Source organism: Prosopis cineraria, unplaced genomic scaffold (assembly GCF_029017545.1).
Source record: "Prosopis cineraria cultivar Desert tree isolate PC_DT_omini unplaced genomic scaffold, ASM2901754v1 PC6, whole genome shotgun sequence".
In the NCBI taxonomy this organism is placed as follows: Eukaryota; Viridiplantae; Streptophyta; class Magnoliopsida; order Fabales; family Fabaceae; genus Prosopis; species Prosopis cineraria.
The window spans coordinates 9555762-9575051 of NW_026555337.1; the positions used below are offsets into that span (position 1 = coordinate 9555762).

Below are 19290 nucleotides of genomic sequence, written 5' to 3' on the forward strand. Positions count from 1 at the left end.
TCAAAAGCAAGAAAGCAAGGCAAATCATACGCATAACATTCTGTTCACTCAATAATAAACCAGCGATCATTAAGAGGAAGAAGAAAGATGACTATACCGAATGACGTATTCCCCTCCTCTCTTCGTTTCTTCTTTCTCTCGGCCTTTGCTTTCTTTTCGGTGTTTTTCCGTTGCCTCTGCTTTCTTGTTCAGCTTTGAGTTCTCTCCCTCAAGTTTCAGCCTCTGTTTTTTTTTTTGCCAGAAACACTCCTCGCCTCTTCTCGGTTTCCCTCCTTTTCTCTGGTCAGAACAGCCCCTTCTCCCTCAGCCTCTATTTCACGTCTTTCGGTCTCTCCCTTTCTCTGTTTTCACGCTCTTATTTCTCCTTCTCGATCACTCTTCTCTTCTCTTCTCCTTCGGTTTTTCGTGCTCTATTTTCTGTTTCTTCTGTCTGTCTGTTTCTCTCTCTTTTTTCAGTCCAGAAAAAACCCGTCCCGCCTCTATTTCACGCTCGATCTTATATAGGGGATGGAAGAGGTGAATTCCTACTTTCCTGCTCCGCTTCTTCCTTTCTACTGCGTTCTTCTCTGTGCACCCGCGTCTCTGCTCTATTTTTCTTTCTTTTTTTGTCTGTGTTGTTCTGTCTCTATTTCTTCTCATTTTTCTGTGCTGTCCCATCTTCTTTCTCTGTTGTGCCGTCTTCAGCGTGCGTGCATGTGTCCTTGGTTCTGTTTTTTTTGCTAGCCGACGGCATATGCGTACGTGTTCCGGTTGCTTGCTGTTTTTCTGCTTTGTTTTGCTTCTTCTGTGCCCAGCCGAAAGCGTACGTGCGTGTGTGTTCTCTTTTCTATGTTGCATGTGTATGCTCTGCACTTGCTGTTTTTTTTTCTTGCATGCGTGCTTGTTTATGTGTCTCTGTGCCCGCATTTAGTCTCTCATCTTTGCTGTTTCTGCATCTCTGTTTCTGTTACAAAGCCGAAAGAGCTGTGTGTGTGTGTACGGCAGTCTATTTCTTTTCTCATTTCCTCTCTCCAGCCTACCAACATGTACGTCTTGCTATCCCTTCTTCTTTTTTTTTTTTTAACTTGAAGAATTAGATTAAAAGGAAGAAGAAAGAAAAGAGAAAAAGAAATTAATTTTGAGTTAAATCAAAATATTTCCCTCTCTTTTTTTTTAAAAAAAAACAGATTAAAGAGAAAAAGAAAAAGATAACAAAAATTAACTCTCAAAAGTTGATTCTTGAATATTTTGAATGATTGTGATAATTTGGAAGAGATTTTCTTTTCAAGATTTAACCCTTTTTTTTTATTTTGTTAAATTATCATTATTATTATTTTTTGAAAATATAATCTTAAAAAGGGATTAAATTTCATTTTTATATTTTTTATATTTTTTTGATTTTTTATTATTAAAATTTTAAAAAAAATGCTCGGACAAAATACGGTGTTCACACTATTATATCAACCTGAGCATCGAATGTTGTGATTCTCCAATATAAATATATAATAGGATTTTTTAAAACTTTTGTATATCAGAAATTTTTCATAATTTTTTCTTCTAGAAAAATACAACAATAAAATCACATATAATATATTAAGAAAATATTTTCCCTTTATTAGATGAATGTGGGCATAAAACAATGGATTAATATAATAATGGATGACAGTCCCAAGGCAATTGTTCAAGAAAATGATATAACACCTCAAGTGTTTGATGATTTGTCTCATAGTGATATAGAACAACCAAATGCCTCCTCATTTTACAGTTGTGATTCTTATGCATAGGCCATTATGAGTTATATTTCTGATGAAACTTCAATTATAGATACGAATCCTCACTTCTTCTCAATAGAAGGAAAAGTTATCGATGATAATATTACAACCAGCGATCGGTAGTTTTCTAATTCCATAGAATCTTCAAATAGTCTGTTAAAGAAAGTTTCATTATGTTCTAAAAGCTCCTTGGTTTATCAAAACCCACCTACAAAATCAACAATGGAATCACATGGGATCAATTTAGCTGGTGTTGCTATGAGTGGTTATGATAGCTCTATAGTATCCCAACAATTTCTAAATCTTCCTAAAAGCTTTCCAAAATGATTCGACATTAATGAAAAAATAAATGGAATTAGAGTTGAATCGATTTATAGATAAGTGAATTGGAGGACTTCGGGTTAATGGGGCATGAACAAGAGGTTCTAGGATGTATGTGGTACATTAGTATGATGTTGAGATGAATTCTTCTCAACTTCTAAAGTTTTCTCTCATTTTTTTACTTTATAAATCATTTAGACGGCAAAATAAATCCTTAAAGTCTTTATATTTTTTTTTTATCTTGCAAGCTTGAATATTTGAATGCCATGTTTTCATGATATTAAATTTAGAATGAGAGTAATTGAAAAACTCTTTAATATGGTGTTATCTTTTAAAATATTTTTTTAATAAAAAATTAATCTGCTCAAAAAAAATAAAAAATTAATCAATTTAATAATAATTTTTAAAACAAATATAATTCATAATTTAATCATCAATAATTCAATAAATTTAATTGTAATTAATATATTAAATATCTAAGTTAGTAGATTAGTTATCTCCAAATATGTGGATATCAACCATCTTCCTTAATACTATTTATGTAACAATATAGCTTTAGCATTTATAAAAAATCTCATTCAATGGTTACAAGTGGCCTTTTTAATTTGTGGCAAATAACATTCTAAAATAATTACAACTATTATTGTCCTATTTGTATTTACTCTTTTATTTGTTTGAAATTATAAATTGACAATCTTTTACAAATTAACTTGAACATATTTTTTTCTCAATTATTCAATTTTATATAATTTTTGTCAATTATAATTTACAAATCTAGTTTGTTTAGATTAAAAGGCAGTAAAAATTGACTACAATTTTATGATAATTTCATTTATTTATTTTATAAAAATACTCCATTATTTAATTATTTTTAAATTTGATCAAATCTTGCATCTCACATTTTTAAAACTTTTTTTTTTAATTGAGCATAGTTATAACACTTTTCGAAACACACTCAGACATTAAATATAAATAACTCTATCAACAAAAATTTAAACCTTGTTCATCACATCATAAAAGGATTAATTCTTTCTGCTAAATTTATTTAAAATATTTTCTCTAATCTACCACATAAAACAATGACAGACCCAAAATAGGGGCCAAAATTTACACTTCAAATAAATATTAATATTTTTTAAAATAATACAACTTCTAATATTTTTAAAATACATTAAAAATAATATTTATTAACAATTCATTATTTTTATTTAAAGTTGTTATATACGGACAAGTATATGGGTAAAATGAATTTACGGGAGAGGAGTGAAATTTTGCTTAAAGACAAAAATGTTTTTTTCAGGGTGGGGGTGGCGACAATTGAAAATTTTGAGACTGCTAATTGAAAATTTTCAAGGCGTGCTTCATAATTTTTTTCTTTTTAATGGGAGCAATTGCCCCTTTTACTTTTGAATGGGAGCAATTGCCCCACTTTCATGTGAGCAAACCTGTCCGCATAGGATTATTTTCAAAAATTATTCCAAATAATTTCTTAAAATGTTCAAAAACAAATCAGATTTTATTTATTTTCAAAAATTTAAACATTATAAATTATAATTATAAATATGTATAAAATACATTTTTTCTAAAATTAATAAATAAATAATTTTTTCATAAAATGAACTGAAACAGAAGACCCAAATTCTTGTATGCTAGTACTAACGTTGGCAAGGCACAATTGCATAAAATCATAAATACAGCAAATAATTATAGGTTGCCCATTATCATAGCCTCGATCAGAGTTTTTTTTTTCCCCCCTAAAAAACCAGGAGAAAAAGAGAAACTAAGGGGAGCAAAAGTAGTTTGGTGTCAGCTCTATTAGGCCATTTTACAATCGATCCAAGAAAAATATTAGTACGTTGACTGAATCTTCGCAACAGCGAAGGGATAAGAAAGGACAGACCATGTACAGAAGTCACATTTTCCACTTGTGCCCTGAGGCCTTCTCTGATGAAAACAACACAAGAAGCTAATAATAGTAACAGCAATGCTGTAGTATTGTTTGGTTCAGACTCAACGAGACCACCACTGAAACTTCCTCTTCATCTTCAATTCAATGTGATGGTAGTCTCAATCTCAAACTTCAACCGGGGCTCCTCCCCAGTAGTTTTCACAGCCCATACGACGAGGAAAGGAGCATTTTACCAAATGGAAAAACAATCATGAGGGTCAAGATATTATTCTCAATGTGATTCCAAGAGACAAAAGGGCACCCACTTGAAATTCCAGCATATATGAGAATCCAAGAAGACATTCTTTAACGTTAGGATAAAAGAAAAACCGAACATCATGTCGGAGCAAGTTATCATTCACGAATGTGAATCACATCCTAGGCTATCCTTCAACCACCCCATATAAACCAGATATCCTCCCTGATAACTATACCACTACAAGCTCACCAGAGACAAGTATATCTGTTCAATTTGAACCATGGTTAAGAATGTAAAACAAGCACCATAGATCAACCGTCACATGCAAATTTCACCACACGGAAAAGTCACGCCCAATGGTCAATGCAAAGATAACTGCAGACAGTAAAACCATCGCTTGGTTTGTACATCCCATTATTACTGACATTCAGCGATTGCAACAGAGGTTTATTACTTGATTAGATACCAGTTAGACAACACCAAACCCACCAAATTAGCAGCTCAGATAAATCGTAGCACCTTTAATGTATAGAATTAAAAAAATAGAAAAGCAACTTCCTTCTGTATATAAATTCCTTTGACAGACAACCTTCTGACATAACTCATTTAAACTTCTGTATGACCCTGTGTTAAAGAGAATGTCGGGCAAATATACTGTTGGAAGCAGGCAGATCAGACAGGTAACCGAATATAAAGAAAATGCAATACAGGACAGTATCCTCCAGGGTAGAAAGAGAAAACAGAATAAAGGACAGTATCCTCCTGGATAGAACCACCCACACTTGAGATCACTCCACAGGTTCAACCAAATGTAGCAATTTCCTCTCAACAATGTATGGAAAAAGAAACAAAGAGTAGAAGGCATGATGGAGAATTCATCAATTAACAGACACACAAAAATTAGGCTCTTGAGTTTCCAGATAATTTAAAATACTTCATTAGATCAGACCAGCAAGAAATAACCATTTGAGTAAGTCAGGTGGATCTCACTTGCAAAATTATCTGACTAGTACTCTGATGTGTAAGTAGGATAATTAGAATTAATTAGGCTACCGTTGCCCATTGGTCAGTCAATTCTGTCAAGTCCTATGTTTTCCTATAAAAGGGGCATCCCTGTACCAGACTCCCGTACGTGGAATAATATTCAGGTACTATTTATTAAACTCTCCCCTTTACCCTCAATTTCTCTCGTTTCTCTTCTATTCTTCTCTATTCTCCCCTGTTCTACAGCATCTGCCTTGGCACAACATTTTCTGGACCATGTGTACAAGTTACATGGAACTCCAGTCGAGATTATTAGTGATAGAAACCCCCTCCTTATCAGTAATTTTTGGAGGGAATTTTCAAGGGTTTTGGGTGTTGGACAGCAGCTTACTTCCTCTTATCATCCGCAAACGGATGGGCAATCAAAAGTGCTCAATCACTGTTTGGAAAATTATTTGAAGCGCATGTGCTGGGAAAAACCTAAGGAGCGGCATAAATGGCTTTCTTTGGTAGAGTGATGGCATAACACATCCTATCACAGTTCTACAAAAACTACTCATTATGAATTGCTGTATGGAAAGGCTCCTCCTATGCATATTCCCTATTTGCCTAGAGATGTGGCTGTAGAAGCTACGGACAGAGCATTTTCAGCAAGAGAAGAGGCTTTAGCAATGGCAAAATACCACCTCAATAGGGCTGTGAACAGAATGAAGCAAAAAGCTGATTTGCACAGTAAGGGATAGAGAGATTGAGGTAGGACAGCGGGTATTTCTCAAATTGCAACCTTATCATCAAATTTCTGCAGCATCAAGGAGCTCTCACAAAATTAACTCCAAGGTATTTTGGCCCTTGTAGAATCTGTAAAAAGATAGGGTTCACTCCACTTTTCATGTCTCTTTGCTCAAATCATGCTCTGATCCTTCAGCAAAGCAGCAGCATCCCCCTCTTGATTGGCCAGAACCTCCTTGGATTCCAGAAAAAATATTGAATAATTGAGTGGGTAGGAAAAAGGGCAGGATCATTACAGAGGTACTTGTGCAGTGGAATGGTCTTCTGGATGAAGAAGCAAGCTGGATTTCCTTGTTTCAGTCGCAAGAGCAACACCCTACTTTTGTCATTCCTAACCCTTGAGGTCAAGGGCTCTTAAGGGGGTATTGATGTGTAAGTAGGATAATTAGAATTAAGTAGGCTACCACTAGTCGGTTAGTTCTGTTAAGTCCTATGTTTTCCTATATAAGGGCGATCCTTGTACCTGACCCTTGTGTGTGGAATAATATTCAGAGTACTATTCATTAAACTCTCCCCTTTACCCTCAATTTCTCTCGTTTCTCTTCTATTCTACTCTGTTCTACACAACATACGCTTGTCTACATCTCACCAGTTCAGTCTTATTGCCTACCTATCTTAATATACCAAGCTCACCTATAGAATCCCTGCTACGCTGTGCGATCATCAGGCAGTAGAAAATTTCAAACTGAGTATAAAACAACATGCCAAGGCATAAGAATATACATACTCCAAAGTCCAATAATGAGCTATGAGCCACATTTTAGGAAAGAAGGTTTAACAGGGAAAAAGAACTTTACAAGCCAACAAGGATGGATAAGAACGATTGATGGGGATTCAATTCAGCGGAATGCTCAGGGAGCAATTAAATTAGATGGTACGTGTAGGAATAGTTCATTGGTGAAAACCAACAGCACTAGTCAGTACTCAGTATTAAAATAGAATAACCACCTGCCAAACAGCAAGGAGTTGACAACGCATCCATACAACACAACCCTAATACATCACATCAGGGAAACTATACTCATCCTCTTAAGCATACCTCCAGTTCAAGTAAACAACCAAAATAGAGATGCGAAGGCCAACCTAGCACATCACTATAGATGGCCAAATAAACTATAAAACAAGATCACAGTTTACTTACTAGGAGAGAATACACTTTAGAAATACAAAAAATCCTTTAACAGCTTACAAAGCTTCAATGTATCTTTGATTTCATGACATAAAACATTGACCAAAGAAAATTTGCCAGGCAAACTGAAATTATTATCATCAATCCTTGATGTTATTATGGTTACATAATGGCTAAGATGTGTACAACGGAAGTCCTTACATGAGAACATCATTAAGTCACCAGTACATAACTCCAAATTAGAAAATAACCATAGCCTAGAAAACTGAAACAACCTTAATGTTGAAAAACTTGTATTCCAAGCATCAAAAAGCAGCTGTAATTAAAATAGGAAGTCATGAACATTAATGAAAACATGTCAAAAACACATTCCCCATTCAAAACTTCAAATTACAAGACTAATCTAACTCAGTAGCTTTGACTAACTAAACTCATTAATCATAGCCTAAAAAAGAAGCAGATGAAGACAAGCGGCTGTAAATGGACAGGCTAATACATTCATTACACCAGAAGCACACAGTCTGCAATCACGTAATCACCAGAACCACATAAAGCATCTGCGCCAATAAGTGATGAGACACCTGAATCAAATACCCATGCAACTCAATCCATCATTCCACAACCATCAATCAAAGCAAATTAATTTTAAAAAGCAATAGCACAAAAGAAATAAATAGATAATTGGTTAACCCTTCAGCAGGACAGTACAAAAAATACGTCATGCTACAGAATCTCACCATCAACATCTTAACGTCCCAGCCAATATCAAGCAATCAACAGAGATTGGGCATTCATGAAAAAGATGCATAAACAACATAACTAATGAAACAAACAAAAAAACAAAACATAACGAGTAGCAGGCACTTAGTTCTGGATGAGTCCAACATTCACTCACTTTCCACATATAAGCAACGGCATGAAACATGCAAAGGATGAGATTTGTTAGAAACACTAACAATTACAAGGAGAACAAAAACAAAAGTCGCTGGGTTAAATCACCTTCCCTCTTTGTCAAAACAAAAACCCCGTCTCAAAAACAAATGATAACAATTAAAATATAAACCCCAACAAATGAGTAAACCAAGAATTGAAATATATTCATCCTTCTGGACACTCAACTCGCGTATGATACCACATATGAAGACAGTGCCACACATCTACTCCCAAATACTCAAATGCTGATAATGACATAAGTCCGCGTAAATAATTCACCTCTGAACATAACAGAAATGGAGAATATCCTGCAATAGAATCACAATAGCATACCACCTAAATTTTTAAATTCTTAATTGAATAGTAGCATGTCTGTTTATGGAACTGTTGAACCAATGCATTGCCAAATTTAAACATTTTTGTAATGAAAGATCTCAATCCTTTTCACTCAAAAAATCTGAAACATTCACGCCTTTAGAAGAGACATAACAAGTTGTCAGTATTTAAGATCTAAAGCCATATCCACGACCGTGAAGGGACTAAGAAGAATCATATTGACATGTTTACACTTAGTTCCATTAGGCTTGAATATTGTAGCTTAGAAAACACCTAAAAAGGGGGGGACTCTGACTCACATAGGCTCAAGCGCATTAAGTACCAGAATTACATACACATTCCACACAAGACCAAACATCACCAGAATGCAGACGTAGCCGTAATGGCAAGAAATGAATGAATCCATCGCCATGACAAATGGGGCTTAATTACCACTTCTTAAATCGAGAAATACAATGAAAAAGGAAAAATAGTATAACAAACATAAGCTTCACAAGGCAAACATTGACAACCACCCAGCACTTCAAGAAAAAGAAACAAAACACAACAAATCAGCTTTCATCAACCCGACATTGATTATTCATGAAACAGAATCAATAACAATGCAAAAGCCGAAATAAGATTGCATAGCAAGTCCTGTAAGGAGAAATTCAATACTCAATTTAATGAACACAAAGCAAAGCAAAGCAATCCATCATGCCGTAAGGACGGGAAGGAAGTAACACTCACCTCTGTATGAAAACTTAGAGAAATTACCCAGAGGCATGTCTATAACAAATCTTCTAGCAAGTAATTTAACATTAGTGATTCAACACTGGCAAACGTCCAAAAAGAACACAGACATTCACCCAACACGGCTAGCAATTGCAAATCCAGCCAACAAAAGATTACCTTAGTAGTAAGGAGGCACATTCGGATACATAGCACCAGGTGGAACCCTAGGTACAGGTGAGGCTCCTGTAGGTTGGTGATGCTGATTTGGGTACCCGGATGATAAACCGTAAGGTCCACTATCTTGGTAGCCACCGGTTGGCATTCCTACTGAAGTTGGCAATCTATACAAAGAACCAGCCGAACCACCAAGTCCACCAGCACCCAATCCACCACTACCTCCACCCAAACCAGCACCCCCAACACCCCCCAATGCACCGTAGCCAGTCGAACCAGGACCACCGTAACCACCATAAGGACCGCCTAGCCCAGAACTATACCCGCCAGTACCTCCTAGAGAAGATGGCGCCTGATTACCGGCCGAAGACAACCCTGTGCCACCCACAGATGAGTTCAGAGGATGATTCCCCATCGGAGGCTGACCAGGAAGCCCACTCCCAAAACCCCCATATGATGCCATGCCAACAGGGCCACCGTACTGACCCGACAGCGACCCTGGCATGGAAGACGGTGGAGCCAAACCCATTCCATCACCATGAGCATTCCCTGGACCTTGAATTCCATCAGGTCCCATCGGCCCAGTACCACCTCGCTTCCCTTGCTTCCCATCGGTTATCGCTAACTTGCAATTCAACTGCCTTCCCTCCACCATCTTCACCGGATCAACAAGTGCCGCTTGCGCGCCCTCTGGCGTCTTGTACACGAAAAGAGCAAAACCCTTCGACTTACCAGTCTGCTTATCAAATCCTAACGGCCCCTCCTCAATCTCTCCATAAAGTGAGAAGTGAGCCAACAATTTATCGGCCGGTAGATCGGACGGCACATTCGCGACATATATCTTCCGCATCGCTATGTCGGCAGCATTGGTATTTGATCCCGTATTCCCGGCCGCTGCAAGCTGCGTCACGGTAACGCGACCATCTATCCTCTTGCTGGGCTCCTTCAGCGCAAGCAAAGCGCCATCAACGTGCTTGAAGGTGACAAACCCATAGCCCTTAGACTTCCCGGTGGCCTTATCAAGAATCACAATGGCTTCTTCAAGCTCGCCATAGGTGGAAAAGAGGGAGCGGAGGCCATCAGTAGTGGTCTCCCACCCAAGACCACGGATAAACAGCTTGCGCTGGGTGACGTCAGGGTCTGCGATAGACCGCACGGCGTCGAGGACGTCAGCGTGGCGAACGACGGCTTCCTGGAGAACATCGATGAGCTGCTCCGGGCTGAAGCGCTCAATGATTTTGCGTGCGTCGGAAGGAGTGAGGTTTAAATCGGAATCGGGAGGGACGACGCCGTTGTCATCGAGCTTTCGCTTCTTGGTGGGATCCATGGAAACAGACGAGAAAGTCGAGGCCGTATAGCCAAAACCCTAACCCTAACACTAGAAGGGCAACTGAGAGCTGTGAAGCAAGCCAAGAATCAAAAAGTCGGAGGCTATCGTTATCTTATATGAGGCTGAAATAAAAAAACGATTTATTTATTTATTATTTATGCGCGTGATGGATATCGGGGCCGGAATGAAAGGCTTCCGTAACGTTTTAGGCCTCTTTTTGTAGTTTTTGACGTGAAATTAAAAAGAAAAATTAATAGGAAAAGGATGGGGGGAGGCTTGACAGCATCACATGATAAATTGAGATATGAAAAAAACTTGCATATTTAAACTTATATATTTAAAAAATTTGTATTTAATTAAATTAAGATATATAAATTTTTTATAAATTATTTTTTAAAATAAATTTTTGTTATTAGTTAAAGTAATATATTAAGATTCACATTTGATTTAATATAAGTATATTAAAAATATAAGGCTAAATTTATACTCTCTTCGTTAAAAAATGTAAAGCATTTTTAATTGAATTTCACTCCCAATAAAGTTGTTAATTATTTTTGAATTAATTTTATTTTTTTTATATTTATCCTTATTTAACAAGATATTTCATCCTAAAAAAATATAAAGTGATATTTTCAGTAGGAGCACTTTTAGAAAAAAGATAATGATTACATCTTTAAAGATTAAAAGTGACTTACATTTTTAATATTTATTCTCTCAAAAAATACCTACAAGGTATTTTTTAACAAAGGGAGTAAGTCAGTTTGGTAAAAGTTCATTTAGCAAAAGTCAATTGTTGTAACGTAATTTATTTTTAGATACATTTTTTTAAAATTCATTTTAACAAACTAAAAGTTGTTTGAATTAATAAAAATTTATATTTTTGAAATGTACTTTTGGATATATAATGACTAAAAAGGACATTGATTTATGATAATTTATAATTTATATTGTACAAATATAATATATTAGAAATGTTTAAAAATGTCATAGAAATTCCAATAGCATAAAATGTAAGATGTTAAGTAATAAGAATAAAAAATATATAATTTCATATTCAAAAAAATTATGTAATAAGTAGTTCAATATTCATTAATATTGAATGGTTACATTGTTAACGGTTCGATCTATAATATACAATTTAATCTCTGGTAGAATATTCGAACTATTAATTTTAAAAAATTAAAATTTATGGGTATTAATTTGAAATCAAGATAAATTATAGGACTTCAAATACTAAATTTTCTTACACAAACTCTATAATAATTTTTCTATCTTTCTTCTTCAAGCAGAGAATTATAATATCTTATCTCTCCAGTAAAGAAGTAAAATTTGGTTAAAAGAAGAAAAGAAGATCAAGACAATAAAGGAGTGACAAAGGAGACATAAAGGAGAGACAAAGGCAATGAAGCTCAAGAGGCTAACAAAACAAGAAACCAAACTCAGGAAGGAAGAATTGGAGGGACTCAAGTTCGATTTGTGACTAGACGATGATGGAGACATGGAGGAGAGACAACGAAGAGAAGGAGGAGCGAGATGAGAGAGCATGAGTAGTAAGAGATGGGAGTGACGAAAAACACTAGCCTCGGGTGCACACAACAAGAATGAAAATAATGGAGGGTATTATGGTTAAATGCAAAAGTAGATACCAATCATTAATACTCTACTAATCACATTCACATCCAAAAAGCTACCTAATGGAACTTTGAAAAATTCACATTTCACCCTATCCCAAAAGTTCTTTACAGAAGTCCTTGTGATTTGATAAATTAATCGCAAACAATATTTTACATTTCAAAAGGAAAAAAGTACTTTTGAGATGTTAAATATGGAGTTTTCAAATGCATTCTAAGTCTTACCCAATTGATAATGATAACCAAGGATCATTTGGTAATTGAATATATAAGTTCATTATATTTATCATATTTCTTGCCTGGATAGTGCATATGTACTATATATTGTATTTTGAGATTATAGAGTATTATCGATTAAAAATGAAGATAGCTTTATTCTATCATAATTTTTTATTATATGTTTATGCTACATGGTATTCTTCTTGTACATTTAAAAGTTTTTCGTTATCAAAATAATTCCAAAAAAAAAAACTTGCCCGTTTAGATAGTAGGAGGGGGGTACAGGCAAGATAACAAGACACACATACCCGTGTATAGAAAAAATGTATAAAATAATAGGATCCACGCAAGGACATTGGAACTGATTGTCACTTAGATTGGAATATTAATCAATGGCTGACTTTCTGGTTCTTTTTTTTTTTTTTTTGTTTTGGTGACAAGAAAGATATTTCATTCAAACCAGCTACAATGGCCGACTTTCTGGTTGGATCGATATTGTACTAATAAGAGTTCTGGTTGTATATCTAATTTACCCTTTTTACATTTTGGATACAATCTGGTATTTAAAATCGGGAGACTCCATCTCCAGTTACACAATCACATTGATGTTCTGACGTTTTTGATTTCTCAATCCGTGTAAATTCTTAATTTCTACAGTTTCCTTTGGGTCACAGGTTGCTAGCTAAATCCTTCACATATACTCTACACTTTGTTAAACGACATTGAATGGCACCCTGACAATTGCAAGTTTTGCAATTTGACATAAGTGTCATTTTTTATCATTTTATTCCCGTCATGAAAGTAAAAAAAATTATTCATTTATAAAATTACCATTTTCTATCTTTTTTTTTTGTTTACTTTTGTTTCATTACTCACATCAAATTCAAGCGCCCTACATTAACAAAACAAATGCCAAAGATAATACGATCACAAGTATTACTCTGTGCATTGATAAAGATATCTCATTAGGAATAATGGGAGGTGGGTCTAGCAAAAGGAATGTTCTTTCGCAATAGATTTAATCAACATTTAAATTTTTATTTAAAGACGTGCTTACATTTAATGTTTCAAATATAGTCTTTAAGAAGATACTTATAAATAATTAAAAAAATACAATCAAGTCTATAACTTATATATAAATTAAAGAATTAACTTAAAACTAATTAATTAATGTTTATAAAATTTTAAAATCACTCTTAATAATGTTTTAGGGAGATGACATTAAAAAATGTGAAAAAATTAATGAATTAAACTTAAAGAAAAACTAAAAAATTTGAAATGATGAGAGTTCAGATTAGTCAAATCGAACATGAATAGTACCCCAAATTTCATAGCACACCAAACAATGGAATAAAAAAAAAATGTTTGCTTCTCTCTCCCATTAGCCCTTACCAAAAGAGTACTTCTAAGTAACTTTGGAATAATTTTAAAAAGTTAAAAAATTTGATAAACAGTTTTAAAAAATTACTCGTAACTGATTTTCATAATCTCAAAAAATCAAAAAGTATTAAACGCAGCTACAATACAAAACCCACAGCAACAACCTCAATCTCGCATACAAATAACATAAGTGCGTGCATATGCAGTTTTTTTTTTTTTTACAACACACACACACACACACAATTGTGCATACGAATCACAAATCATTACAGACTCCTAAACCTTAGTAAACGTAACAGATCAAATAAAACTGAGCCCCATTCTATCACTCTAAGTCATATGCTTCCTCAAGCTCAATCCCAACATCGTAAAAGAAGAACCCATCTTCGTTCGACTTTGATCAATTCATTATATATATAACCCTTCTTCTTCTTCTTCTTCTCACAACATCACACAACCTATATATATGATGCATAGATATACACAAGTATACATATCGGGTAAAATACAAAGCATAACATCATACACAGCAAATTCTAACATGTTGTGAAATACACGGTACATAAACATATCACATGAGTTGCGAATATCCAATAAATTGCGAGTATATATATACTTTTTTAAAGTATCGATGTTACATAGTTAACAATACCCTGGAGGCAATCTGAACAGTGGAGAAGCAAACACCGAACGTCTTTACAAAACGAAGCATCTCGTTACCTGTCTTCTTCTTCTTCATCTCCTTATCTTCATCAGTATTATATTTCTGAGATGCCTTTAAGATGGGCTCTTTCAGGTTTTCGATAGGCATCTCGGAAAAAACCAGGTTTTCGTAATCACCTATCTTCTTCTTGGATTCCATTATGATCAGATCCATGCATGACCACCGATATGGTTTTTACGGTTTGTTTAATTTTTTTGGTGACAAACTGATCAGCCCAGAAAAGCTGCTTCTCTCCATATATTTGCGATAGGGCTGATTATTCTTCAAGAAGCAAGCTAGCCAGGTCAACACATGTATTATTATTTTTTAATATTGTTGAATTATTTGGCATTCTGGATCATTATCCATGGTTGAATAGGTCATTGTGTTTAGTTAAAACTGAAAATTTTGAACTACATATGCATATATAATATTTATATAAGAGCTGACGTTGAATGATCTAAGTGCATAATGGTTTCTTAGTGATTAAGGAGTCTAAAATATATATATATATATATATATATCAACCAAATTGCTTTCATGAGATCATGCTGGTGAGTTATAATAATGCGAATAAATTCAGATATTATCCAGCCTCCTACTAGGAAATATACTAAGTATATATTTGCAAGAAGCATGTTTTTACGCTGTTTTAAATCAATTTTCAATATGGAAAAATATCGTTCAGGAACCATTAAAACAATTCAATTAATATTGAATAAGGACCGAAATATTATGAAATATCTCTGTAGAATCAGGGGACTTATTTAAAAATAATTTTATATGGAAAAAGATTATAATATTTTTATTTTTTTAAACTTATCAATTAGTGAATGGATTCTTGTTAACGAAGAAAAAAATTCATGATAAAAATAAAATACACTTGGGCCAAAAAAACCCGTGCTCAAAATGAAAAAGATTACTTATTAATTAATAAATAACTACTTGTTAAAATATGATATCTACTTGTTCCTTCCCACAACCATGTTTTTTATATTATAAAATTAGTTGATTAGTGAATGATTTGTTATTAAATATGAATGGATATTTATTAATTAATGAATAACTATTTGTCAATTGGAAAAGAAAAGTAGGAGTGCTACAATCTTTTCACATTTAAAATTATTTTTAAATGAATCTCATAGTCCTATAATGATATTTTAAAATTTTTTAGTTTTTGTTTGATAATAGATACTATTAGTAGTCATTGAATGATATTTTTTCCCTTCAATATTTCCCTCTTTTTATTATAATTATTTTTTACATACATTAATGTTGGTGAGAAAAAATATATTTTTAAAAATATAAATATTTAATAGAGACAAATTAAATTGATAACTTATGAAATTTTTAGACATATAAATTAATAAATTTTAAGTTTTTTAAATTTTAATAAAATATAGTAAAAATAATTTATAAATATGATGGAATAACACATTACTTAGTCACAAGAGGAGACCACTTTATATCACAAATCGTATGACATTGACGATGAACCATGAAACAGCAAGAAAATTGTACAACTACAAGTTACAAAAAACGATTTTATTACAGAGAAACCAAGTTAACCTGAACTGTAACCACAGCAGCAAACGTGACACACAAAATGAAAAATGAGCGAAACTGAAGAAATATTCAAACGTAACATTAAAATTACTGTTCCTCAGTCTCATTGGCCCACCTGAATGCTGGAGAAACAAACAAAGAAGCAGGACTTTTTACTCATGTTCTCCACAAGCTTCTGGACTTTTTCCCTCTCTTCTTCAGGTTCAATATCAACGTTGGAAAACAAGAACCCGTCTTTGACTTTTAACTCATCATCATCCTTCTTCTTCTTCTTGTTCTCATCGTCATGGAACAACTTACTCGACCCAATCTCAACATTAGAGAAACAAACCCAGAATGTCTTTCTGTGACGAAGCTTCTTGCCGTTCTTTAATTTCTTCTTCTTCTTCTTCCCCTCCTCTTTCCCTCCATCTTCATCGTTATAGACCGGTGAATATTCCTTTACAGGCTCTTTCTGGTGTATGATCTTTTCTTCGGACGGAAGTAGGCTGTAACCCATCTTGTCCTTGGATTCCATGATGAGATCGATCCACCAACTATGTGGCCTTTTCTGGTTGTTTTGATGTAAATCTTGGCCTAGAAAATTGCCTCTTTATATATATATATATATATATATATATCAGAGATAGGGTTGATTTCCTCAACAAGTCAATACGCCAACATAGTTGAACACTGATTTTACGCGTATAATTATTTCTGAGTTAATAAAATTTTTAGTCTCTTAAATTTATCTAAATTACCAATATAGTTTTTGAAACTTATATATATATATATATATTCAAGTTCACATTTTTATTTGATTTCATTGGGCTAGCAAACTTGTTTGCAATTTGTGAAAAGGTTGATATTCTTAGTTACATAACATGGGTGTAAAAAATTTTGTCTTGAAACCATATAATTAATGTAGGGTTCGCTTTAGGCGATGAGCAAACTCGTTTTTGTAATAATTGATCCTTTTGGATGTCCTTTCATTGAACCAGGAGGAAAAAAAAAGGGTTAATTGTAATTAAATCTTAAAAATTAAATTAATAACCGAGAGAATGTGAAGATATACCAAAATTTTATTATATCCTTTTTTTTTTCCGTATTGAAGCGGCTTAGTGCAATAGCGCGTGAGAGCCTTCTGATTTGACATCAGGATTATATTGAAAAAAAAAAATCAATCAAGGATTATTAAATAAAATTTATATCAATCAATGTTCATTTGTTATTAAAATTAAAATCGATACTTATTAATTTAAGTTAACCTTTTATCAATAAGTATCTATTCAAATTTTAACAATAATTTATTTTAAATTAACAATAATTTATTAAAGTTTTTTTATTTGAACTCTGACAACAATTAATCATTGGCTGATATAATTTTTTTTAATGGTCTTTTATTATTATTTCCCCTTATATTAACTATGGGGAGAATGATAGATAGGTTTTAATGGACCAATTAATTTAAATTAAATTTCAAGTGTTAAATTTTAAAAATTTATAAGTTTGGCTCTTAATTTTGTAATTTTGTTGTGATAAATTTGTAATTTATGTTTTAAATTTTTACAAAAAAATAGATTTATTTATTCTTCAACTATCTTAAAATTTGAAAAATAAGTTATAAATTCATCATAATAAGATTACAAAATTAAGAGTCAAACTTATAAATTTCTGGAGTTTAACACTTAAAACTTAATTTAAATTAATTGATCTTTTTAAGACCTAACTCTCATTCTCCCATTAACTATGGGAAAATGAGTTTTATTTTTTAATTATTTTTTAAAAATAAAGTTATCAATGCTACGTTTTTTAAAAATTTAAACTTAAATTATACTTTTAAAATTTAAATTGTATTTTTAAAATTTATGATATTGCAACAATAATAAATAATTTTATCTTGTTAGATAGAGTTGACTACGTTTTTAAAATGTATGATATTATATTAATATATTTTACATTCATATTTTTTTTCAAATTAACTATAATTTTTATCTTGATGGATTTTATTTTTAATTTAGGTAGGCATTACCAATTTTAAAATAAAAAATTATTCTTTATATTTTTAACATATACAGAGTTACAAATTGATTGTTTTTTTTAAAGAAAAATGACTTCATTAAATTTTTTCCCCACCCCCCCTCACATCACTGGACTTTGGTGGATTAATGTTCCGTGCATCGTATAGGCTAAAAATCTAGTTTATAATGAAAAAGAACAGGCGCTGAATCTCATCAAGTTCAGCGTACCTAGAGTAGTTACTTGGTGATTAAGGCGCTGAAAATTGAACAAAATAAATTATATGCATCAAGTTCATGTGTAGTTGATATTCTTATTTATAATTCTTATATTTGATGGCAGAAAAATCCCTAAAATAAGTAAATAACAATGACGTCCTGTGAAATATAATAATTCTTTTTAAATTCATTGGAACGTTTCTAATATTAATGTCTTTTGTAAAATAATTATAATAACTCTAATTTAAAATATTAATGATTGCTTTTGTTTAAGTAATAACTATTTTTTTTCTGATAATGATTAAAGTGCAAATATTATAAATACCAGTAAAGTATAATAACTCTAATTTAAAATATTAATGATTGCTCTACAAATTTTTTAATTAGTAAAGTGCAAGTATTATAAATATCAATAACTATTTTAATTTAAGTTATAATTATTTTTCTTCTGATAATAATTAAAATAAAATAAGTAATTTCTCTCTATAAATTTTTTAATCACTAAAGTTTAAATATTGTAAATATTAGTGACTATTTTAGTTTGAATAATGACTAAATTAAAACAAGAAAATATGCTAGTCCTTTGAAGATATTCAATAAAATTAAAACAATACATGCTCTCTTTGGTCCTATTACTAGGATAGAAAGAGAAAATTTTATTATCTTATTTATAAAACACCTCGTTAAGTTATCACAATTTTTTTCAGTTATTCTTTGTTAAATGTTGGAAAAAGAAAATATATCGTTAAAGTATATATATATATATTTGATAAGAGTAAAGTTAAAAAATATTATTTTTTTATAAAATTAATGAGTTTTTAAATTTTTTTATTTATATAAAATACGTTAAAAATGATTTATAAATTAAATTAAAAAATAGAAGATTAGCATGGTTCACACAAAAAATATGTAAAGCAACAATATCAATTTTATTTGATGGAACCTGTTTGTTGGTATACACATAGAC

General features: G+C 32.4%; 1 protein-coding gene across 3 annotated transcripts; it reads right to left on the bottom strand.

Annotated features, from left to right (window-relative positions):
• Positions 1-7219: 7219 nt before the first annotated feature.
• LOC129312516 (UBP1-associated protein 2C) lies at positions 7220-10699 on the bottom strand. Of its 3 annotated transcripts, none has more exons than XM_054955161.1 (2): positions 9282-10699; positions 7220-7437 (listed from the first exon to the last, which is right to left on the bottom strand). In XM_054955161.1, the coding sequence occupies exon 1, from the start codon at positions 10603-10605 to the stop codon at positions 9283-9285; it is 1323 nt and encodes a 440-aa protein (XP_054811136.1). In that variant the 5' UTR covers positions 10606-10699; the 3' UTR covers positions 7220-7437; position 9282. The 3 variants fall into 3 exon arrangements, with proteins under 3 accessions (XP_054811136.1, XP_054811135.1, XP_054811134.1); XM_054955160.1 differs by having other exon boundaries at positions 7220-7678; XM_054955159.1 differs by having other exon boundaries at positions 7220-7702.
• Positions 10700-19290: the final 8591 nt, after the last annotated feature.